Source organism: Aquarana catesbeiana, linkage group LG06 (assembly GCF_042186555.1).
Source record: "Aquarana catesbeiana isolate 2022-GZ linkage group LG06, ASM4218655v1, whole genome shotgun sequence".
NCBI classification, from domain to species: Eukaryota; Metazoa; Chordata; class Amphibia; order Anura; family Ranidae; genus Aquarana; species Aquarana catesbeiana.
The window spans coordinates 235,186,190-235,211,826 of NC_133329.1; the positions used below are offsets into that span (position 1 = coordinate 235,186,190).

The 25,637-nt window shown below is 42.0% G+C and overlaps 1 protein-coding gene across 1 annotated transcript in view; it reads left to right on the top strand.

The window, feature by feature from the left end:
• KPNA7 (karyopherin subunit alpha 7) overlaps positions 1-25,637 on the top strand; it is a 151,296-nt gene that overhangs the window by 109,278 nt on the left and 16,381 nt on the right. The window contains exons 8-9 of the mRNA XM_073633075.1: positions 16,735-16,968; positions 19,021-19,203. Coding sequence (XP_073489176.1) covers positions 16,735-16,968; positions 19,021-19,203 — 417 coding nt within the window. The remainder of the gene's footprint in view (positions 1-16,734; positions 16,969-19,020; positions 19,204-25,637) is intronic.

Genomic DNA, 25,637 nt, shown 5'->3' on the forward strand with positions numbered 1-25,637 from the left:
GGGGGGTATCCTAGACCTACAGGGGGGTAATACGAACTGTCCCAACACTGTAACTGTCACAAACTGACACCAATGCAGTAATCAGAAAAAAAACAAAAAAAAAACAAAAAAACTGCTGGTGTCAGTTTGTGACTGGGGGGGGGGGGGGGGATCGGGGTGTTTAGTGTGCCTGGCATGTTCTACTGTGTGTGTGTATAGTGTTGTGCACTCACATACCTGTCTTCTCTCCTCGGGCCGGAACGGAAATTACCGAGCCGAGGAGAGATGACATCATTTCCTTTGCTGCTGTTTAGCATACAGCAGCAAAGGAATGATGTGATTGGCCGGCGGCGATCGCGAGGGGGGGGGCCACGAACGGATGGCCTCTCCCTCACCTCTGATCGCCGCTGGACAAAAGACGACCGCCTCGGGCACCGGGGGGGGTCCGATCGGACCCCCCACCTGCGGAAGGCAAATCACGTATATGTACGTGATTTTGCCTGTCCGTGCCACCTTGCCGACGTAAATCGGCATGAGGCGGTCGTCAAGTGGTTAAGGTCTAAAAGACCCCAATTTTTTTTTTTCAAGAGAACCTGTCACTACCTATTGCTATCATAGGGGATATTTACATTCCCTGAGAACAATAAGAACGATGAACAATTTAAAAATGTAATAAAGCAATAAATAAAAAAAAGCATCCCTGTTTCTCCCCCCTACCCCCCCCCCCCGTGCTCACGCGAACGCAAGCGTCGGTCTGGTGTCATATGTAAACAGAAATTGCACCATGCATGTGAGGTATCACCGCGAAGGTCAGATCGAGGGCAGTAATTTTAGCAGTAGACCTCTGTAGATCTAAAATGGTAACTTGTAAAGGCTTTTAAAAATGTATGTAGTTTGTCGCCACTGCACGTTTGTGCACAATTTTAAAGCGTATATACTCTGCATAAGATAATCTTTTATTTCATCAAACATTTGGGCAAATATAGTCAGTTTTTAGTGTATTCATTTTTTTTTTTTTCCAAAATTGCTTTTGAAAAATGGCTGTGCAAATACTGTGTGTGTGTGTGTGGGGGGGGTGAGGAATTGCAACACCCACCATTTTAATCTGTAGGGCCTTTGCTTTAAAAAAAGTTTGGGGGTTCAAAGTAATTTTCTTGCCAAAATTTTTTTTTTCATGTAAACGGTGTCAGGGCTTTGTCTTCAAGTGGTTAGAGTGGGTGATGTGTGACATAAGCATCTAAATGTTGTGCATAAAATACCAGGACAGTTCAACCCCCCCCCCCCCCCCATGACCCCTTTTTGAAAGTAGACACCCCAAGCTATTTGCTGATGGGCATGTTGAGTCCATGCAATATTTTATATTGTCACAAGTTTTGGGAAAATTACACTGTGCAAAAAGTGTAATTTTCCTGAAACTTGTGACAAAATATAAAATATTGCATGGACTCAACATGCCTATCGGCAAATAGCTTGGGGTGTCTACCTTCCAAAATTGGGTCATTTGGGGGGGTTTTGTGCTAACTGGGAATTTCATGGCCTCCGAAACTGATAGGCAGCGAGGAGTGAAATAAAAAATGTACTCCCTTAGAAAACCTGAAGGTGGTGATTGGTTTTCGGGGTCCTGTACGTGGTTAGACTGCCAAAAAATTTCATACGTGGTATCCCCGTACTCAGGAGAAGCAGCAGAATGTATTTTGGTGTGTAATTCCACATATAACCATGCCCTGTTTTAACAATATTTCATTTAGCGACAACTTTGTGTAATTTTATTTATTTTTTTCTGTCTTTTTTCAATCACTTGTGTCAAAAAATAATATAAAATATTCAATGGGCTCAACATGCCTTTCAGCAATTTCCTTGGTGTCTACTTTCCAAAATGGGGTAATTTTGGGGAGGGGGGGGGGGGGGGGGTTGTACTGCCCTGCCATTTTAGCAGCTCAAGAAATGAGAGGCAGTCATAAACTAAAAGCTGCGTAAATTCCAGAAAATGTGCCCTAGTTTGTAAACGCTATAATTTTGCGCAAACCAATTTATTTATTTTTTTACCAAAGACATGTAGCAGAATATATTTTTGGACTAAATTAAGAAATTTTGATTTTATTGAATAAGTAGAGGGTGGTTTGTGGTGTTCTGCAAAAAAAAAATTCATTTTGCGTAGTCTTGCGTGACTGAGCAGTTGCTAGTTAAAGTAGAACCGTGCTGAATGGCAAAAATGCTCTGCTCATGACGGGGTAAAACCTTCCAGAGGTCAAATTAATGTTTTGTTTTACGAAGAATTTTATATAGTGAATTTATCCCTTTTGGATTTAGTTTTTAGGGATATAAATGTTTGCTTTTACTGTAATTGCCAACACATTGGATATTAAAACCAATATACTTATTTTGCTTTATAATAGAAGGCTTAGGACTTGGTTTTTATGTTTTGGATAACCAAATAAACTAAAGCCCATGTTTGCTTTCGACTATTGCCTAAGATGGCTGTGAGATTCTGCCCTGCGTATGTGCTACCATGTCTGGAACTAAATATTTAAAATGTTAGTTGCTGTTGCAGCTATACTAACATTCTGATTATATAATATTATATATTATATATATCTCTCACTGGAGACATTACAGCTTCATTTCGCTACATGACATCACACGATAGCTGGAACTGGGGTATGTGTTTAAAATTGATGTTATGCCACGGATATCTCTTAAGGGGATGATACTTAAAGTGGAACTTTAACTAGTCCTGCTAGATCACTTCAGGCTGGCCCTTTAAGCACGTGTAGCTATGAAATTTTTTTTAAAAGTCTATACTGTTTACCATACAGTAATACCCTGTTCACATGCTCAGCTGCTGTCTATTCGACACTGACAAAAATGTAGGCCGATCTGCTGAAAGCCTAAAGATTTGGTACTGCTCAAGAGCTCTGTGCTTCAGCAAACTGACCGCCTCAAACAAGAAACCGGAACAATGCTGGAGGAAATTCTGTAATGTATAGGTGCATCTCATAAAACTAGAATATCATCAAAAACTTAATTTTATTTCATTCAATTTAAAAAGTAAAACTCAAAGGTTCATTACACAGTGATATATTTTAAAGTATTTCTTTTCATTTTGATTATGGCTTACATCTAGTAAAAACCCCAAATCTCAGAATATTACATAAGACCAATACATTTTTTAATACTGAAAATATATTATATATAAATATTATATAGTATGCACTCAATACTTGGTCAGGGCTTCTTTTGCATGAATTACTGCATCAATGCGGTGTGACATGGAGGCGATCAGCCTGTGGCACTGCTGAGGTTATGGAAGCCCAGGTTGCTTTGATGGTCGTCTTCAGCTCCTCTGCATTGTTGGGTCTGGTCTCATCTTCCGCTTGACAATACCCCACAGATTCTCTATGGGGTTTAGGTCAGAGTTTGCTGGCCAATCAAGCACAGTGATACCATGATCATTACACCAGGTATTGGTATGTTTGGCAGTGTGGGCAGGTGCCAAGTCCTGCTGGAAAATGAAATTTTGGGCTTTCACTAGCTATAAGCCATAATCAAAATTAAATTGCTTGAAATATCACTCCATAACGCTTCTATATCAAATCTAATATATCAAAACTTTTTTTCAAATTTTGAGATGCACTTGCTAAACTTTTTTTTTTTTTTTTTTCTTCCCAGTGCATAGAACATTGACAATTGAAGTGCAATGTATTTCCAATTGAATACTAATATATATGTGGCGCTTACTCAAACAGTAAATGTGATAAATCTTCAGACACAGTATATAGTGCAAATATACAAAAAGTGACAGTGCACAAATATAACTTTTCTTCACACACAGTAAAAAGGTGTGTGTGTAGATATAGACTTATGGTGCATTTAAAATGTGCCCAGTCCAAAAGTTCATATATAAAGTGCTTGTGCAGGATAAGTAGAAGCCAATAAATCCAAATGCTTCCACCATCCGTAGTGCACCAATGGTTTGCCCCAGCCTCTCACCTCAAAGACCCCTACAGGTCTAGTTAAGCCTTTGTTTCTGCGTGACTCCAAGCTCCAAAGCAATGAAATCCTTCTCCTGGGACATCCAGCCAGATTGATAATAAAGCTTCCACTGGTGCTGATATTCTCCTTCTTTTTTTTTTTTTTATTTATAGATCCTCACTCCCTTCCTTCGATATACGATTCACATGTAACAGTCTTCAGGGTGCAGTAATCCAATAAAGTGTTTTAACACAGCAGCAAACTTGGTTAAAATAGCGTTGATCAGCTTCACAAACAGGACTTCTGGTCTCGGCAGCAACCGGAAGTGATGTCACCCGGCTCCTTCCGACGCGTTGTCACAGATCACTTTATCAAGGGTATGAAGTCAGGTGAACAATGCTGGACTTTTATACACAGCTCCATTGTCATGGTAACGCCAGCGGCCTCAACTTTTTTCTTCAACACTTCTTTCTATTCTAGTCTCAATATAGTCAAGGGACACATGCACTCTACATCTCCTGTAGAAATCCCATTTTATAACTGATGTAAACATATTCCATATATAATGCAGTAATATAAGACCACACAGCGCCGTCTGATTAATCCTAAAAACACCTAGAAGTTTAAAATTATCAAAGTAAATGGCAACATCTAGTGGCTAAATGTATAAAAGCAATAAATATATAAAATGCATTCCTGAATGTTTAAAAATTGGCTATGAACCAATTAAGATCAAATTCCACGTTGTGCCCCAAAATGTGCCGATGTAAGTAGGTAATGGATCCACCTTGATTCTGACTTTTTCTATGCCACATATGGGGAAGGATCCTGATATTGGGCATAATGCCAAACTGTTTTGGAAAGCCCTTTTTAATATTTTGTGTATGCTTGGTCTCTTCCATAGTGGTCTTTTTTGTTCTTCCCACATATTGACTGTGACAGACATTCCAAAAGACCTCCCTCAGTCCTACATGATATAAAATCTTCAATTTTGTACTCCTTTTCAGTTACTACAGATTTAAATGCTACCTTTTTATTATTTTCTTTTGTATGTCTGCAAGTATAGCAACTTTTGCGTGGATAATGGCCTTTTCCCTCAAAGAGAAATTATTTTTCAATGGAGGGTCAAGTACATTTTTAGCAATGCGATCTGAATGGGTGCTCTCCGATATTTATGTCAATTTTGGTATATCAGGTAAAATTGTTCCCAGGTGTCGCTCTGCCCACTATGAGGATTCAATGGATCGTCTTGTTCGTCTTTCAGTTTAGCCTGTTCTCCAAACTCTTCATCTTCTGTACAATTCCTTCGCAGTATAATTAGTTGACCTTTCGTTATGTTGGTAAGCCAAGGTGCATAGTGGCAGCTATCTATTCGTAGATGGCTATTTCTGTCTACCAGTTTGAAATAAGTCTGTTTTATTAGTTTTCCTCCCTCTTTACTTATCTCTAGATCGAGAATTACAATTTTTTTTCGTTGGTTATTTCCCAGGATAATTTTTTTTTTTATTCAAATCATAACTAAAATACTTTACTATCCCCAGACCATATAACAATTAAGTAATCCAATTAATCTTTTGAGTAAGTTATGGTTTTTTTTATACAAGGCATCCTCCTCCCATTCTGCCATATACAGGTTCGCCACACTGGATGCTTATTTAGCACCCATTGCTATTCCCTGTTTCTGCTTAAAATAAGTTTTATCGTATCAGAAGTTGTTACAAGCTATATTTACGACAGTTTAGGGTTAGGGGTTTTAGTTTAACAGTCTTTTGTACACTTTTTAATTCACTGAATTCTCTCGGAGCCAATTTTGTTGTTTTGGCTTCTTGATGCACCTGGTATTGCCAAATTCACAGAGCCATTCAACTTGATGGTATCTAGAAGCTCAATCAAATGTTGTGTCCCTAAGATAAGATTTTTGTTTGGTTCTTACAGCCTGTAGTAAGGAAATCTATGTACTCTCCAATTCTTGCTCCTTCAGAGTTCATCCCATTCACAATGGGTCTCCCCGGTGGGTTTGTTATGTCTTTATGCATCTTGGGGTGTGTGTATCTAACTGGAATCCTACACGTATCAGATCGAAGATATCTTCCATCCTCCTTTATTTTAATACGCCTTTTGAGACCTTTTTTCAATTACATTACTCAGTTCCTATTTGTATCTTACCATCGGATTGCTCGGTAACTTTTGTGATGGGTGTTTTTCATCCTGCAATTGCCGGTTTAATTCCTTTTTATACGCTTCTTTTGACTGTACCATTATTGTACCTCCCTTGTCTGCTGGCCTTACAACATCCTTTTCAAATTCTTGCTCTAGATATAAGGAAAGAGGGAGGAAAACTAATAAGACTTATTTCAAACAGGTAGACAAATGGCCATCTACCAATGGATAGCTGCCACTATGCACCTTGGCTTACCAACCTACCGAAAGGTCAACTAATTGGACTGAGAAGGAATTGTACGGAGGATGAGTTTAGCGAACAGGCTAAATTGACTTCCTTTTTGTATAAATCTGTCTCCCATCAGATTTTATTAAACAGATACAAGAAGTAGCAGGAATAGAGGAAGACTAGTCCAGGTTTCTATAAAAAATGTAGAACAGAAATATTCCATTAGTGATGGATTATAACATAAACAGATTGAGTATTTTTAAGAAATATGAAATTATAAGAGCAGATCGACACCTGGGAACAATGTTACCTGATATACCAAAATTCAAATATCAGAGCACCCACTCAGATCGTATTGCTAAAAATGTACTTGACCCTTCATTGAAAAATTTCTTTTTTCTTCTTCCTTTTTTTTTTTTTTTTTGAGGGAAAAGGCCGTTATCCACGTAAAGAGTTGCTATACTTGCAGACGTGCAAAAGAAAATGGTAACATTTTAAATCTGTAGGAACTGGAAAGGAGTACAAAATTGAACATTTTATATTGTGTAGGACTGAGGGTCTTTTGGACTATCCTTGTCGCATTCAATATGTCTGAAGAACAAAAACCACTATGGAAGAGACTAGGAGCATACACAAAATATTAAAAAGGGCTTTCAGAAACATTTAGGCATTATGCCCATTATCCTTCCTCGTTTGCTAGTATGTGGCATAGAAAAAATACAAACCACATTGGAGGGGTGACAATAAAATCATTAGTCAGTCGGAATCGAGGTGGATCCATGAACCACCTACTTTAGCACCTTTTTGGGGCACAATATAGAATTTGATCTCAATTGTATCCATTTTTTAACATTTAGTAATTTATTTTATATACTTATTGCTTTTTCTACATTTATCCACTAGATGTTGCTATTTACTTTAATCCTAAAAACACCCATAAATGGTATCAATTAGCAGATGGCGCTGTGTGGTCTTTTATCACATTACTGCATTATATATGGAATGGGTTTACCAGTGTTAATTTCGTCAACTAAAATATGACTAAAACAATTTATGACTAAAATGGGACTAAAATGCCATTTTAGATTAACACTGGTCTGTAGTGCATGTTCATACCTCAATAACATAAATAACATTCATTTTTTCACTCCAGCAGTAGGAGTTTGGAAATTGTAGAAAAATGCTTAAATAATGCATTACAATTTAACTACAGTTTGTCGACAATGACAAACAATTGCAGAAGACTAAAATGGGACTAATACTAAAAAGCAATTTTAGTTTTAAGACTAAAACTAGATCGAAATTTGCTGCCAAAATTAACACGGATTACATCAGTTACAATTGGGATTTCTATGAGATGTAGAGCGCATGTGTGCCCCTTGACTATACTAAGACTAGGAATAAGGAGCTGGGGGACGTTGCTTCCAGTTGAAGTTTGCTGCTGTGTTAAAATACTTTTAGTGGATTAATGCACCATGGAGACTCTTATGTTGCATGTAAACGGTATATGGAGGAGTGAGTATCTATAAAGAGAATATCCGCACCATTGGAAGCCTTAATATCAATCTGGCTGGATGTCCCAGGAGAAGGATTTAATTTCTTTGGAGCTTGGAGTCACGCATAAACAAAGGCTTAACTAGACCTGTAGGGGTCTTTGAAGTGAGAGGCTGGGGTAAACTACTGGCGCACTACAGATGGTGGAAGCAATTGGATCCTACTTGCACGGGCACTTTAAACTTTTTTGAACTGGGCACGTTTATCACCTTTATTCACTGCATTGTCACTGTTGCACTTTTTATGGTGCATCAAAAGTGTTATGGTATGCACTGTGTAGGAACACCTTTTCATGTTGGCAGCCACTCATTTATCATTTATTTTGGTTTATGCATTAGTATTTTCACTCAATGCATTTCCACTTTGTTCTAGCAATAGTGTTTACTGCACTATTTAAGAGGACGTAAACCCTGATGGGTTTTACTTCCTCTTTATTCCCCTGCAAAGTAAAAGCATATTGGGCTAGTATGCGTCGCATACTAGCCCATTATGTGCCACTTACCTGCAAACAAAGCCCGCAATGTCCCCTCTACAAGAAACATCCATTTTCAACCCTCTTCCTTCCGGGGCCGTGGACTCCGGATCTGTGACTGGCCGGAGTCGCGGGACGTCACTCCTGCACGTGGGAGCCAATGGCTTTATAGAAACAGCATGATTGTGCCCTTTTTATAGTGTACATGACCTGATCGCATCAGCGCAAGCGTATATGGTAAATATCTCCTAAACCGTGCAGGTTAAGGAGATATTCCCAGTACCTACAGGTAAGCCTTATTATAGGCTTACCTGTAGGTAAGGGTTTACAACCACTTTTAAGGTTTTTTTTATTCTTGGTGATATGAACGAAGGAAGAGGTATTTTGGGAGTCCCTTGGAGTCTGGGGTACTGTGAAAAGGCAGGATGGAGCCATAGGGTAGATGCTCTGGCACACCCTTGGAGGTACCATTTGTTGTGCCCCCCCCCCCCCCCCCGGTTGGCCTTAAATCTGGCGCTGTTTAGGAAGTTTCAGGCAGACAATTTCTCATCCTGGTAGCCCCTTATTGGCCCAGAAGGGTATGTTTCTCAGTCTTGAACAGCCTGGCAGTGGACCCATAGTGCTTTCCTCCATCCAAAAGGGATTTGTAACCCAGGGCCTGGTTTGGCATCCACACAGGCTCAAGCTGGCAGCATCTTATGAGTAATAGCTTCTGGGGCAAATGGTGTTCTGTTTAGTTGCTACACTTTTGGCTATTGGGTCATTTGGCTCCATGTATATACAAATATCTGCCTACTTCGATACTATTAATCTACCAGCGCTCTCACTGACCGATCAGGAATTACTTAATGCTACAATTCTACATGAATTAGCCAGTTTTAGCCATTGCTGTAGCCAGTTAATCCAATGCCGCGTACACACGGTTGGACTTTTCGGCTACAAAAGTCCAACAGCCTGTCCGACAGACTTTCGACGGTCTTTTGTCGAACTTTTGGCGGACTTGTGGCAGACTTTCTTACGAACGGACTTGCCTACATACGATCACACAAAAGTCCGACGGATTCGTACGTGATGACGTACACCGGACTAAAATAAGGAAGTTGATAGCCAGTAGCCAATAGCTGCCCTAGCATGGGTTTTTGCCCGTCGGACTAGCACACAGACGAGCGGATTTCTGGGTCCGGCGTAGTTACGACGTAAAGATTTGAAGCATGTTTCAAATCTAAAGTCCGTCAGATTTGCGGCTGGAAAAGTCTGCTGAAAGTCCGGGGAAGCCCACACACAATCGGATTGTCAGCCAGCTTTAGTCCGTCGGCGTCCGTCAGACTTTTGTAGACAAAGTCCGACCGTGTGTACGCGGCATTATGCTCCAGGGGTAGATGGTCTCCCAATAGAGATTTACAAAAGATAGTGAAGTGGTGCTTCCGGCCCTACTTGGTATATTTGACAAGGCTTTTTCTGTGGACCGGGTCCCAGATTCTATAGGTGAGGCAGGTATAATAGTTATACCTATCTACCAATGTTAAAATATTGGCCAACAGATACAAGATCATTACGCATATCCACCCCGATCAGGCTGGATTCAAGCTTAATATGTCAATGGCGATTAATATCAGGCGGGCCTATTTATATATGCAGGTTCCAGTTTTGGACCAACCAAACCAGGCCTTTCTGGCACTGGATGCCATTAAGGCCTTTGATGGTGTTGAGTGGCCATATCTGTGCTGTTCTTTAAAAAAAAATTTGGTCTTGGCTCTACCTGTGGTAAGTGGTCAGGGTTGGTGGCCTTCAGTCTTCATCCTTTAGAGTCGCGCCACTAGGCAGGGGTGCCCTTTGTCTCCCCCCCCCCCCCCCCCGCTTTTTGCCATGGCTATAGAGCCCCTCGCCTGTCTTCTGCGAACTTCCACAGAGGTCATCAGTATGGTAAGAGGGGGTATCAAGGAGAAGGTTGCGCTATATGCGGATGACGTCCTCCTGTTAACTAATATCCATTCATCTCTGCAAGCAGTAATTGTTGAATTTGGCAGGTATTCAGGACTGGGTAAAAATTGGGAAAAATCCTATGCTCTTGCCACTGGACCCTTTGCTGGATTCGCTACCTACATTGTCCCATCGTAATGTAGTGTCATCTATAAAATACTTGGGCATATCTATATCTGCTCTCAGGTGTTTTTCAGACAATATAGCTCCACTACTTTCTAGATTACAAAGTCAAAGCAAAATCTGGTGTAAGCTACCCCTCTCCTTGGGTTGTATAAACTTAGATTTTTTATGCCTTAGTTACTATACTTTTTTGCAGAACTTTCTGGTTTGGATAACCCCTGAATTTTTGCAAAGATTAATAGTAGTCGGACATCTAATTTGGTGAAAGAGCCCCCTCGTATAAAATGGCAAGTATTGCAGTACCCCAAGGTTGCTGGGGGATTAGCAGTACCCAACCTGAGGATATACTCTTTTAGCGGCCCAACTACAGCATTTTGCAGGATGGGACTCTGACATCAGCCTGTGCTGCCTTTTGTTTATTTTCCCAGGCATTTGGGGGCTGGTTACCACTGCACGTAATGGACAATATGGGGGTGGATTTGGGTTGATCTCATTTGCACAGCTATGCCTACCTTGGTGTTAATGTACAAAATATGGAATGCAGCTAAATTGTTGAAAATCTCCTACCCTACCAGATATACCCTTATCTGGGGTAATCGCAGGCTGCGTGAGGCATTTAATCTTTAGGGTTTTGAAAGATGGGAGAATGTAGGGGTCACCACCCTAGTTCAACTATGAGAATGGCCATCTTAAAAATTATGAGCAGTTGAGGTCAGAGTACCCCCTACAGCCCAGGTAGTTTTACCAGTTCCTTCAGTTGCGTCATGTGTTGTGTGCCCAGTTTTCTTCAGCTGAGCCATTCCCACCCCGGATAGAATAGTTAGTTACATAGTAGGTGAGGTTAAAAAGACACAAGTCCAACCTATGGTGTGTGTGTGTGTGTGTGTGTGTAGGTGTGTGTGTTTAGGTCAGTATTACATTGTATATCCCTGTATGTTGTAGTAGTTTTTGTTTTAAACTATCGATGCCCCCCGCTGAGACCACCGCCTGTGGAAGGGAGTACCACATCCTTGCTGCTCTTACAGTAAAGAACCCTCTACGTAGTTTAAGGTTAAACTTCTTCTTTTCTTATTTTAAGGAGTGGCCACGTGTTTTGTTAACCCCTTCTGCAAAAAAGTTATCCCTATTGTGGGGTCACCAGTATGGCGTTTGTAAATTGAAATCGTATCCCCTCTCAAGCATCTCTTCTCCAGAGAATAAGTTCAGTGCTCGCAGCCTTAACTAATGTCATCCAGACCCTTTATTAGCTGCTTTGCCCTTTGTACTTCATTTCTAGTACATCCTTCCTGAGGACTTGTGCCCAGAACTGGATAGCATATTCCAGGTGCGGCCGGACCAGAGTCTTGTAGAGTGGGAGAATTATCGCTTTTATCCCTGGAGTTGATCCCCTTTTTAATGCATGCCAATATTCTGTTTGCTTTGTTAGGCTTAGCAATGGCATGCCATGCCAAGCTGCTGCTATCTACTAGGACCCCCAGGTCCTTTTCCATCCTAGATTCCCCTTAGTGTATGATTGCATTCATATTTTTGCCACCCAAATGCATTATTTTACATTTTCTACATTTAAACCTCATTTGCCATGTAGATGCCCACCCCATTAATTTGTTCAGATCGTCTTGCAAGGTTTTCCACATCCTGCGGAGAAGTTATTGCCCAGCTTAGCTTAGTATCCGCAAATACAGAGATTGAACTGTTTACCCCATCCTCCAGGTTGTTCATGAACAAATTTGAATAAGATTGGTCCCAGCACAAAACCCTGTGGGACCCCACTACCCCACCCCTTAACATTCAAAGTATTCCCCATTTATCACCACCCTCTGAATTCGTCCTTGTAGCCCGTTTTCAATCCATGTACTTACCCTATGGTCCATGCCAACAGACCTTATTTTGTACAGTGAAAGTTTATGGGGAACTGTGTCAAATGCTTTTGCAAAATCCAGATACACCACGTCTATGGGCCTTCCTTTATCTAGATGGCAACTCTCCTCCTCAAAGAAGGTTAATAGATTGGATAGTGCAAGCAAAGTCATCTAAGCAGTTGTTGTTAACCCTGTCCTCAGGGCCCACTAACAGGCCAGGTTTTAAGTATTACCTTGGGGAGATGCAGACTAGAATACTGCAATCACTGAGCAGTAAATTATATCACTTGTGATTTATTTCAGTTATCTTGCAAACCTGGCCTGTTAGTGGGTCCTGAGGACAGGGTTGATGACCACTGATCTAAGGGACTTCATTTCTGAGATATATCTATCTATCTATCTATCTATCTCTCATTTTTGAAAAATTTTTTATCTGTTTCCTGTTCGTTCCAGGGAGAGATGGGAGCAAGACTATGGGGGTTATTTACGAAAGGCAAATCCACTTTGCACTTGGAAGTTCAGTCGCTGTAGATCTTAGGGGGACATGCAAGGAAATAAAAAAATAGCATTTTAGCTTGCACATGATTTGGATGATAAAATCGGCAGAGCTTCCCCTCATTTCAGAGCTTCCCCTCATTTCAGAGCTTCCCCTCATTTCAGAGCTTCCCCTCATTTCAGAGCTTCCCCTCATTTCAGAGCTTCCCCTCATTTCAGAGCTTCCCCTCATTTCAGAGCTTCCCCTCATTTCAGAGCTTCCCCTCATTTCAGAGCTTCCCCTCATTTCAGAGCTTCCCCTCATTTCAGAGCTTCCCCTCATTTCAGAGCTTCCCCTCATTTCAGAGCTTCCCCTCATTTCAGAGCTTCCCCTCATTTCAGAGCTTCCCCTCATTTCAGAGCTTCCCCTCATTTCAGAGCTTCCCCTCATTTCAGAGCTTCCCCTCATTTCAGAGCTTCCCCTCATTTCAGAGCTTCCCCTCATTTCAGAGCTTCCCCTCATTTCAGAGCTTCCCCTCATTTCAGAGCTTCCCCTCATTTCAGAGCTTCCCCTCATTTCAGAGCTTCCCCTCATTTCAGAGCTTCCCCTCATTTCAGAGCTTCCCCTCATTTCAGAGCTTCCCCTCATTTCAGAGCTTCCCCTCATTTCAGAGCTTCCCCTCATTTCAGAGCTTCCCCTCATTTCAGAGCTTCCCCTCATTTCAGAGCTTCCCCTCATTTCAGAGCTTCCCCTCATTTCAGAGCTTCCCCTCATTTCAGAGCTTCCCCTCATTTCAGAGCTTCCCCTCATTTCAGAGCTTCCCCTCATTTCAGAGCTTCCCCTCATTTCAGAGCTTCCCCTCATTTCAGAGCTTCCCCTCATTTCAGAGCTTCCCCTCATTTCAGAGCTTCCCCTCATTTCAGAGCTTCCCCTCATTTCAGAGCTTCCCCTCATTTCAGAGCTTCCCCTCATTTCAGAGCTTCCCCTCATTTCAGAGCTTCCCCTCATTTCAGAGCTTCCCCTCATTTCAGAGCTTCCCCTCATTTCAGAGCTTCCCCTCATTTCAGAGCTTCCCCTCATTTCAGAGCTTCCCCTCATTTCAGAGCTTCCCCTCATTTCAGAGCTTCCCCTCATTTCAGAGCTTCCCCTCATTTCAGAGCTTCCCCTCATTTCAGAGCTTCCCCTCATTTCAGAGCTTCCCCTCATTTCAGAGCTTCCCCTCATTTCAGAGCTTCCCCTCATTTCAGAGCTTCCCCTCATTTCAGAGCTTCCCCTCATTTCAGAGCTTCCCCTCATTTCAGAGCTTCCCCTCATTTCAGAGCTTCCCCTCATTTCAGAGCTTCCCCTCATTTCAGAGCTTCCCCTCATTTCAGAGCTTCCCCTCATTTCAGAGCTTCCCCTCATTTCAGAGCTTCCCCTCATTTCAGAGCTTCCCCTCATTTCAGAGCTTCCCCTCATTTCAGAGCTTCCCCTCATTTCAGAGCTTCCCCTCATTTCAGAGCTTCCCCTCATTTCAGAGCTTCCCCTCATTTCAGAGCTTCCCCTCATTTCAGAGCTTCCCCTCATTTCAGAGCTTCCCCTCATTTCAGAGCTTCCCCTCATTTCAGAGCTTCCCCTCATTTCAGAGCTTCCCCTCATTTCAGAGCTTCCCCTCATTTCAGAGCTTCCCCTCATTTCAGAGCTTCCCCTCATTTCAGAGCTTCCCCTCATTTCAGAGCTTCCCCTCATTTCAGAGCTTCCCCTCATTTCAGAGCTTCCCCTCATTTCAGAGCTTCCCCTCATTTCAGAGCTTCCCCTCATTTCAGAGCTTCCCCTCATTTCAGAGCTTCCCCTCATTTCAGAGCTTCCCCTCATTTCAGAGCTTCCCCTCATTTCAGAGCTTCCCCTCATTTCAGAGCTTCCCCTCATTTCAGAGCTTCCCCTCATTTCAGAGCTTCCCCTCATTTCAGAGCTTCCCCTCATTTCAGAGCTTCCCCTCATTTCAGAGCTTCCCCTCATTTCAGAGCTTCCCCTCATTTCAGAGCTTCCCCTCATTTCAGAGCTTCCCCTCATTTCAGAGCTTCCCCTCATTTCAGAGCTTCCCCTCATTTCAGAGCTTCCCCTCATTTCAGAGCTTCCCCTCATTTCAGAGCTTCCCCTCATTTCAGAGCTTCCCCTCATTTCAGAGCTTCCCCTCATTTCAGAGCTTCCCCTCATTTCAGAGCTTCCCCTCATTTCAGAGCTTCCCCTCATTTCAGAGCTTCCCCTCATTTCAGAGCTTCCCCTCATTTCAGAGCTTCCCCTCATTTCAGAGCTTCCCCTCATTTCAGAGCTTCCCCTCATTTCAGAGCTTCCCCTCATTTCAGAGCTTCCCCTCAGATCTACAGTGACTGCACTTTCAGTGCACTTGTTGTGCAAAGTGGATTTGCCTTTCGTAAATGACCCCCATTGGCTATATCTCTGAGGTTTGAGAAGAGATTCTTCGGTCTCTTCCTCCCACCATCTCATAGATGGACTCAGATTAATTTTACACAGGGTATACAGAACCCTGGAATTTCTGTATTCTATTGGCCTGAGATCAGATGCAGCATGTGCCAGATATAGTAATTCTGGTACTCTTATACATTTATTGTGGAGATGTCTCAAACTCCAGAGATACTGGGAGGAGGTGGTTGACGCACTTAAAGTGATTGTAAGGGTTCGTTGTTTGGGGTTTTTTTTTTTTTTTTTTTTTTTTTTTTTTTTTATACCTGCCTCAGCTGTGCAGCTTGTTTTGCAGAGTGGCCCCGAACCTGCTCTTCTGGGGTCCCCGGCGGCTCTCGGCTCCCCCCCCATCAGATAAACCCCCCTAGGAGAAGCGCTTTCCTGACTTGGGGGTTACCTTGCAGGTGCACGCCCGAGTCCAGCATTCGCCATCCATAGCTGCCGAATGTATATCTGTCCTGGTGCCCACAGATTTGATTGACAGCAGTGAGACCCAATGGCTATGCTGCTATCAGTCTATCCAATCAAGCTGAGAACCCCCTTCAGAGACAGTGCTTCCCTGTCGGGTCAAGTTCCAGGGCTCAGGTAAGTAAAGAGGAGTGATCACCGCTCCCAGGAAAAGTTCAAACACACCAAAATAAATCCTTCTTGGTTCGGAGGTTATAGGTGCTGGCTATTGCTAGTAGCAATAAACAGGAATGAATTCTGGACAGCCGCACTCGTATATTAGCCTTGTTTATTAAGAAGATGCACATCAATTACAGGGTGACAGGAATGGAGCTGACGTTTCGCACTAACGTTGGTGCTCATAGCACGGGGGCTGTGGGGGCGGTCACTGTCAGGTGTTTTTCACCTTGATGCATAGAATGCATTAAGGTGAAAAAGCACGAAGGTTTACAACCCCTTTTTTAATGTGCTTTTTGATCTAAATATTCCAGTTCAACCACTTGCATGCCTATTTGGGCTATCTTGATCCCACTCTTTATACTCCTATTTCTAATACTATCCTGTGCGTTTTTTGTTTTTTTTTGTGTTTTTTCGTGGCCCGCAGACAAATTGCCCTTAGGTGGACCTCTCCATATCCTCCCACTCTCGGTTATGGATTTTTGATCTCAATAGGTTTAGGTCTTTTGAAAAACATACATCTTTTCAGAAACTCAATGAGTAAGTTTGACTCTATCCATTGTGCCCACATGGTATGTCCCCGTTAGTGCAGTAGGCAAATTAGAACTACAAACTATAAATGTTTTGTATAATGTGTTTAAAGGTGGGATATAAATTTTTTGGTTTCTTGGAGTTTTGTGTGATGCGTTTATTGTGCTATGTCTGTATTTCAAGATTTTGAGAAAAATTGGAAAAATGTAACTAAAATCTGATTAAAAATGTCTTCAATACTTGTCACTCAAATGTCTGTACATTAAGAATTTAAAAATATATATATTTTTTTTTTCCTTCCTCCCCTGACAAGACGCCAGCCCTCCGTACTATTGGAAACATAGTCACAGGAACAGACAAGCAGACCCAGGTAGCTATTGATGCAGGAGTCCTGTCTAGCCTGTCTAGGCTTCTTAGTCATCCTAAGCCTAGTGTCCAGAGGGAGGCAGCATGGGCTCTTAGTAATATTGCTGCAGGACCCGCTCCACAGATTCAGCAGCTGATAACTTGTGGCCTCCTTCCTCCACTGATTGATGTTCTGAAAAAGGTAAATACTTTAACGCCTTTAGACAGAATGTGTGTGTGTATACACAACTTTAATCAATGCTTATTTGGTTAAATGTGTGTTCTACATTGTAGACAATTTGTTTCATTTCGTGTGTTATTATATAATGAGCAATACCCTTTTCACATAGTGCTACTGTTAAGTGAACAGTATTTTTTAAATGGTCTTAAATGTTGAGCCGGCCACTTTGTGTTCAGAGGTCCGTGTCCTTGATTTGAAATCAAGTACTAGGCACTACTGTAGTAATTGCTTATTTGCAGTTTTTGTGCAGTGCAGCGAAAGCCATAATCTTAGTTTTACAAGAAAAACGAAAGGCTGCAAATTTTTCCAGAAGCTAAAAAAAGTTAACTTTTTCTGAGTTGATGCCAGTACTTGACATGTGCTTCCTAGCCTTGGTTCAGCAACGAAATTAAAATTCTTAACAGTCCTATGATGCAGACATTATGAAATCGAATTTTACTATACCGTGATATAGTGGGTATAACAAAATTCAGAAGTTTGCGACTTGGCCATTACCACTGCAATCTGAAGCCTTTGGTGAACCCTTTTACCATCTTTCCATCTGGTGTTTTTTTGAAAGGTTAATTTTGCTTTGTTACAGTGGTCTGTCATTTTCTGTATGTTCTACATTTACACCATGTTCACTTCTCCCCGAAATCTTGTAATGGCGACAAATTACATCTCTCTTCCATAGTCTTCAACAGTCATGGTTTTGATTTATTGACCCTTTGTAGCACCTCTGCAATAATAGGTGCACTATATTCAAAAGATGAGTATCTTGTTGCCTTATACTGAATGGTATAACTTTTAGCGCAGCACAAACATGAAAAATACTCCCAAGTTTTGGCTACTATGGAATGTTTGTCCTCTGAAGGACTAGCTATGTTTGGGTCATAAACACCATAAACTAGGCTAACTGTCTTGTCGTTCCTCTCCACTACCCCAGGATCCATATGACCATAATGCCCCCTTTGCTTCTTGTCTTTTCCAATCTCCTCTATTTTCTTGCCTTTAATCTTTTTATTACTATGTAAATGGAAAAGGATGCATGCAGATTTTTATTTCACGCTTGGTTAATTTCCTAGATGTTAGAATATAATGCTACGCACTACTGAAATGTGTTCTGATGACTGTCTGAACTTCAGGATTGTATTAAGCTTTTAACAAAGCCATTCCACCTTCCAAGGGGAAGAGGGGATTTAAAAATGCATCACGACTTTGAGAGGTCAAACTGTTCAAATTTCAGGATGGTGCCAACTTTAGCTGAGTTATTCTGCCATTGAATTTTACAGTATTCCCCATTTTTAAAGGGGGAATTTTTTGGTCTCTGAATTGGTGACTGCCCTGCTGGATCACCTGATAAACAGTTTATTTGGACTCCTTTTAACATCAGTTTGGCTCTTCTCTGATTTTCTGTTTTAGCAGCCTCTGGTTGAGTTCTACAAATCACTCACCGGAGCAGGTGAGGTCTGGATTTCTTGACCAAGTTTAGATCAGTCTTTTTCTTATTTCTTGGACTTTTTTGTGTTTTTAGTTTAAAAAAAAAAAAAAAATTTTAGTATGTTATTTTCAAGATACTGTTGGTAAACTTGGTCTAAGCATCTAAAGTTTGCCATACACTGGTAGATTTCGAATCAAGGTTTTAATATTTGTACGAATTTGGTTAAGTCTTCAAATATACCGATGTTGCTCAAAATTACTTCCAACGCTTTGCTTTTAACATTTAATTTGAGTGAAAACTCATACACTGTTGGAAATTTGTTTGAGAAACATCTTTCACCATGGAATTTTTTTGGTAAATCTTGCTGAACGCCTCAAATTACTTTACCCAAAGGCAGCTGCAAGTACACAAACAACCTGTGTAAAATGCTTAGATACACATGTGATTGGCATGCATCAATCTCATTAAGTCTGTTCCTGCCATGCATCGGTCCCGGTAAGTGAATGTATTTTGCCTTTTTATATTCTAGGGTTCAATTGTGTTTTCATAATTTGCTATATGTAGATGCAAAAACCTTTTTATCTTCCACTTAGGGTGAATTTAAAGCTCAGAAAGAAGCCGCTTGGGCAGTGACAAACTACACAAGTGGAGGTACTGTAGAGCAAATAGTACAGCTGGTACATTGTGGGGTGTTGGAACCACTGCTTAACCTCCTAACTGTCAAGGACAGTAAAATGATACTGGTTATCCTAGATGGCATTTCCAATATATTCATGGTAAGTGCCTTATTTTATTTTTTTTTCTCCTTTTGCAAAGAGCCAATTTCAAAGGAAATGGGTGACCAATACTAATGAGGCAGCTATTCTCAATGACATGGAATGGCACGTAAGCTAAATTTCTTTTTTTTTTTTTTTTTTTTTTTTATTAAGCTGAATGGGCAGACTAAACTTAAATGAATAGGGTAGCATACAGGTGTAAAGTAGTGATCATAGCGTCCTTCTCGACTTAAAAGACTTTAAATGTGGAAAAGTCAGTAGCAATAGCTTTGACCCTCGACGATAAAGAAAATAGATGCATGAAAAAGGAAAGAGTGGGTGGGGAGGACTAAGGAAAAGGTGAAAGAGTAAGTTCCCATGATCTCCCCACAGAACCGGAACCACAGTGAGTATATGCAAGAATAGCTTTGTAGCAAATTTGGAGAAGGTAAAGCCAAAATGTAAGTTTTTGGATTGAAAGGGATTGGGGTGTCAAATACCCGATGCTCAAGTCTATGCAGATTTCTGGAACTGTGTAATAGTATAACAATAAATACGTTGAAGGGTTTCTAACTTGAGTTTTGCATTGCCAGTATCTATCAACCTTGTGATAGATGGTGTGTAACAGTTCTGGGGTTTGCTATTAGTGAGGGTTTTTTTTTTTTTTTTTTTTTTTTTTTGTACAATGTACAGCTAGAGCTTTTAGAAGCTTGGGACCATATGGTTTGCCAAGACTCCAAAGGCAATTCCTCACCCAGAATCAGTTCCCACTTTTTCATATAGGAGTAGTTCTGATTTGAGAGGCCAAGGGAAGAGCTTTCAGAATTTTGTACATAGAGCAGTGGTTCTCAATCTGGCCTGTTAGTGGGTCCTGAGGACAGGAGTTAAGTATTACCTTGGGGAGATGCAAACTAGACTACTGCAATCACTGAGCAGCAAATGATATCACCTGTGATGTATTTCAGATATCTTGCAAACCTGGCCTGTTAGTGGGTCCCGAGGACAGGAGTTGAGAACCACTGACATAGAGAAACATAAGCCTTCACAAGTGGGGCCTGTTAGATATGCTTGTTCAAATAGGGTTAGTTTAGGTTTGTGTAGTGATTTGGATGGGTTGAGCAAAATGTTGGCTTTGTAAGTAGCTATAGAATGCATGTTTAGATAGATCATGCTTATTTTGAAGGTCCTGAATAGCTTAGATTTAACATCCACTTAGTGTCCCAGCTGAAAAAGGCCTTGTTTGTTCATAGGCTGACCTCATGTCTTTCTGGTATTATTGGGGTATATTAAATTCACTAGAAGCACTCAGGAGGTATTGCTGCTCATCTTTGCGCAAGTGTGGAGGAGTGCATGGGTCTGGCAAGTGTCTACTGTGGATATGTGACACTTCCCTATAGAATTGGGAAGAATGGGTGCCAGCCACAAGTTTTCCATCTGTCCCAATGATTGTAGTGTGGTCCATGAAGCCAAGGTTTGCAATTGTGCTGCCAGATAGAACTCGAAAGATTCTGAGCAAGTTGGCCACTTTGGAACAGATTTAGAAATCCTGTAATTCCATGTAAAGTTTAAGTAGGTCTGCTTTGTTTTAAAGTGGTGACAAGGCATGGGAATTTGTAATGTATCATCCAAATAGACTTTTTGGCAAAATGCTCATTTCATAGACTCTAGCCAAACTGTGGTGAGATTTTCACTGGTAAGGCTCCAATATTGCGATTATAAAGGAACAAATTTTTAGGTTTCCTTATGCTATGCTAATGAATTACTAAGTTTCACCCCCAAATATTTTAAGGCTGGAGCTTTTCCATTTGCATGAGGTTGTAGTTTGTGTGGATAAATTGAGAGATTCATGTAACCAGGTTATTGTCAAAATGGTATTGCATGGATGTTACAGTTCTGTTTGTGCTGCCAAAGGCACTCTATACGTGAGGCTAAGGGAAGTAGGGGGGGGGGGGGCAGCCTTGTCTATTGCTGTTTTTAGAGATGGCAAAGGGCTTAAGTGTAGCAGCAAATGGTGTCCCAATCCAGCTAGTATGGGAGGAGTAAAAGTTAAGAATGGCATGTAAAAAAAAAAAGGCCACTTATATCAAGGGCCAATAATATATCTACGTATTATTATGGATTGTTGGCTAAATCAATAAGAGCAATAGCACAATTTTGTTGCCAGGTTCCAGCCAATGATCTTGTCCCTGAACCTGCTGATTGGCTGTAGCAAATTGCAGCACAACCTGTGTCAATGTTGGTAAACGGACATAAAACCTGAATTTTTTTTTTTATTTTTATTTTTTTTTCTCCGGGCATTTTTTTTTTTTTTTTTTTGGTTCGGAGAAGTTACCATATTGGTGTTTAACATGCCCTTTTTCCCTCTGAAAATAGGGGGCAAATCATTTTGTGTTATAAGTCGATACCTGGCTGCCTTAAAGGGGAAGGGGGTGAGCGCCGCTGGATTAGAGCTGGGATCGCCTGTATACTTGGCGTTTGCAGTTCTGCCTCCTGGCCAAGCTCCTAGTATAGACGTCACATGTCCCAGCATTGGACCGGTGTTCTGTTATTTCATAGGAAGTGTGACTGTGAGCAGGACGCAGGAGATCCTGGCTCTGTGTAATCTCCCACTAGTGAGGCTACATTGATGGGCGCTGACCCTTATTTTGTCAGTTCCTTAATTAAAATTTTTTTTTTCTTAAAATTTTAAGTGTCTATGTACAGTATTTCACAAGTGAATACACCCCTCACATTTTTGTAAATATTTTATTTTTTTCATGTGACAACACTGAAGAAATTACACTTTGCTACAATGTAAAGTAGTGAGCGTAAAGCTTGTATAACTGTGTACATTTGCTGTCCCCTCAAAATAACGCTACACACAGCCATTAATGTCTAAACCGCTGGCAACAAGTGAGTACACCCCTAAGTGAAATGTCCAAATTGGGCCCATAGTGTCAATATTTTGTGTGGCCACCATTATTTTCCAGCACTGCCTTAACCCTCTTGGGCATGGAGTTCAGAACTTCACAGGTTGCTACAGGAGTCCTCTTCCACTCCTCCATGACATCACGGAGCTGATGGATGTTGGATACTTTGCGCTCCCCCACCTTTTGAGGATGCCCCACAGATGTTCAAAAGGGTTTAGGTATGGAGACATGCTTGGCCAGTCCCTCGCCTTTACCCTCAACTTCTTTAGCAAGGCAGTGGTCGTCTTGGAATGGTTTTGGGTCGTTATGTTGGAATACTACTATGTGGCCCAGTCTCTGAAGGGAGGGGGGATCGTGCTCTGTTTCAGTATGTCACAATACATGTTGCCCTTTGTTGAGGAAACTATGAACTGTAGCTCCCCAGTGATGGCAGCACTCAAGCAGCCCCAGACATAATAATCCCACCATGTTTGACTGTAGGCAAGACACGCGTGTCTTTTGTACTCCTCACCTGGTTGCCGCCACACACGCTTGACACCATCTGAACCAAATATGTTTATCTTGGTCTCATCGGACCACAGGACGTGGTTACAGTAATCCATGTCCTTAATCTGCTTGTCTTCAGCAAACTGTGGGCTTTCTTGTGAATCCTCTTTAGAAGAGGCTTCCTTCTGGGATGGCAGCCATGCAGACCAATTTGATGCTGTGTGCGGCGTATGGTCTGAGCACTGACAGGCTGACCCCCCACCCCTTCAACCTCTGCTGCAATGCTGGCAGACCTTATACATCTATTTCCCAAAGACAACCGCTGGATATGACGCTAAGCACGTGCACTCAACCTCTTTGGTCGACCATAGCGAGGCCTATTCTAAGTGGAACCTGTCCGTTAAACTGCTCTATGATCTTGGCCACCATGCTGCAGCTCAGTTTCAGGGTCTTGGCAATCTTCTTATAGCCCATGCCATCTCTATGTAGAGCAAACATTTTTTTTCTCACCTTGTTTTTCAGGACAACACCTGGAGAGAGCGCAACTCCACCCACTTTTCCAGGAAACACTACAGTCAGTTACTTTAAAGACCGGTCACTTCCATCATGGCTGCAGTTGTAGGGTTTTCTTCGCCATGGTGGAAGCGCTGCAGGGAACCAAGGGTGTACTATGATCTCTCCAGGTGGGGATAGTAAGGGGTGTACCTGTGTTGCAGGCCAGCATCCCTCCTGACAGGAGGGGGGTGCTCTGGTGTCTCCTCATGCCCTGCGGGGATTTGGGCTTCTGGGGGTCTACGCTCTTTAGACCGATGGCTACAGGCTGGAAAGGAGACGGGAGAGCTAAACAAGGGTGTGTGCAGCCTCTCTGCTATTCCTGGCCTCCATGCTTTCTGCATCACTCTCAACCTCACTCTCCTTGGATCATAGCACTAAGGAGAGTGTTTGTTTTCTTTAGCATGGTGGCTTAGTGGGGGAGTCGCTAGGTAAAGCTGCTGTAACAACAAAGGGGCTAAAGGGTTAGTTCTTCTGCTTGGCAGCTTGGGTATTCCCCTGGAGTAAAAGGGCTTTGTTTGACCTCCTTTTTATCTATAAGGTATATATTTATTGGGGGGCTTCTGGTGTATTTCAGGCAAAAGCCAAGGAGAAAGTCAAGCGTTCCTCCCCGCTCCCTAAGAGAAAATGCCCATCTTGCAAAAAACACTTGGAGTCTTGAACCAAAGTGTACATGCAGGACATGTATAGTGGATTTAGTTAGAGGGGATGTCCTCAGCTGCTACCCAGCCTGGAGAACTACTCAGCTCCTTCCAGAAAGAACTTTCAGACATGTTTGAAACGTTCCGTTCTTATCTGGACAAAAGCCCGGGTCGCACGGCTTTACAGTAGAGGCAGTTCGCCATCCTGTTCTCCTCCAAGTATTTCTGCACCCAGAGGGTCATTGATTCAGAGTACGAAGGGGGGCGTTTTTCCCCAGGTTCTGAGGAAAAAAGCTTCATGGTACAGATTATCTCTAGAAGAGGTTGATTATCTATTAAAGACCATCCATCCGACTTTGAACATCAAAGAGGACAGAGCCCAGTTATCTTTACATGATGACAATGTTTCAGGACCTGGGGGGGGGGGGTGGGGGGGGGGAGTTAAACATTGTGTATTCCCAGTTTATAAATTCCTGTCAAACAGTAAAAAGTGTAAGGACCCGGAAAGGGCCCTTTTTTTTCCAAACCACTCAAATGGAGATTCCCTTTTGAAGAGGGCACTCAAGTATGGAATAAAAAAAAAAAACTTGATGCAGCGTTTTCACAAGTGTCACAGAATACAGACCTGGCATTTTAAGGATATGGGTGTTCTGAGACTCTACCTTAGCCAATTTTTAAAACCAGCAATGGCTTAAAATGTGGTTGCCAGGAGCTTAGAGCACTGGTTTGAACAGTTGAAAAGCCATATTGAAGCAAGAACCTCCCATAAAGATCTGTTGGACACTCTACCAATATTACAGAAAACAATAGGGTACATGGCAGACTCCTCGACAGAATCTATAAAAGATGCCTGCAAGATCCTCTGCCCTGGTAAACACAGCACGTAGAGCACTACCAGAGCAGATAAAGGCTTTCCCAGTAAAAAAAAAAAAGGTAACCCCTCCAGGTTAAGAAATTTTTGTACTTTTTGCCAAACCCAGGACATGGAGATGGGTTATAAGAGACCCTGGATGTCCCAGCGAGGGCGGGGCAATTCGGGGGGCTATTCTGACCTAACCAAACCACTAAAAATCAGTGACAGTCCTCCGACTGGAAGACTGCAGTCCTTTTTCCCACAGTGGAAGACTGCAACAACCAATCCGTTCCTCAAGAAAATATCAGGACTACAGACGTGAGTTCTTACAGTCCCCACCAAGTAATTTTAACATAATTCAGACTCCCCAAGACCAAGAGACATCCCTAGCAATGTCATCTCTCCTGCAAGACCTTATTCAGCACAGAGTGGTCATCCATGTGCCCCGAGAAGAGGAAGGACGAGTGTGCTATTTGCACATGTTCCTAATCAAGAAGCCATCAAAAATTATGACAGAAGCCTTAGCACCCCTCAGGTTAAGGGGAATATTGATCGTACCATACCTGGACGACATCCTGCTATTTGCCAAATCAGGGGATCTTTTGGAGAAAGATCTGAAGGAGACACACTTGAAGAGCCTCGGTTGGATCATAAACAGAGGAAAAGTCCAGCGTGATCCCATCCCAAACAATAGGGTATACCATCAATACCATACAGGAAAGAATTTATCTCCCAGAGAAGAGTCCAAGACGCAGTAAAGCCCAAACAAATCTGACAATCTCAATCAGGACAGCCATGTCAGTACTAGGACTCCTCACAGCATTCAAGAGATCTCCAGCAGGCAATTCTGAGGAATTTTGTCCTACTGGGGTCATTGGGGAAGTTGATCAAGATTCCCTCTCAGGTTCAGCGGAAGTTATGGTGGTGGAGTCAGTCAAACTTGGACAGGGATCTGCTCTGGACATTTCCAGTAGTAAAGAGGTTAACAGATGCCGGTTCTTGGGGTGCCCATCT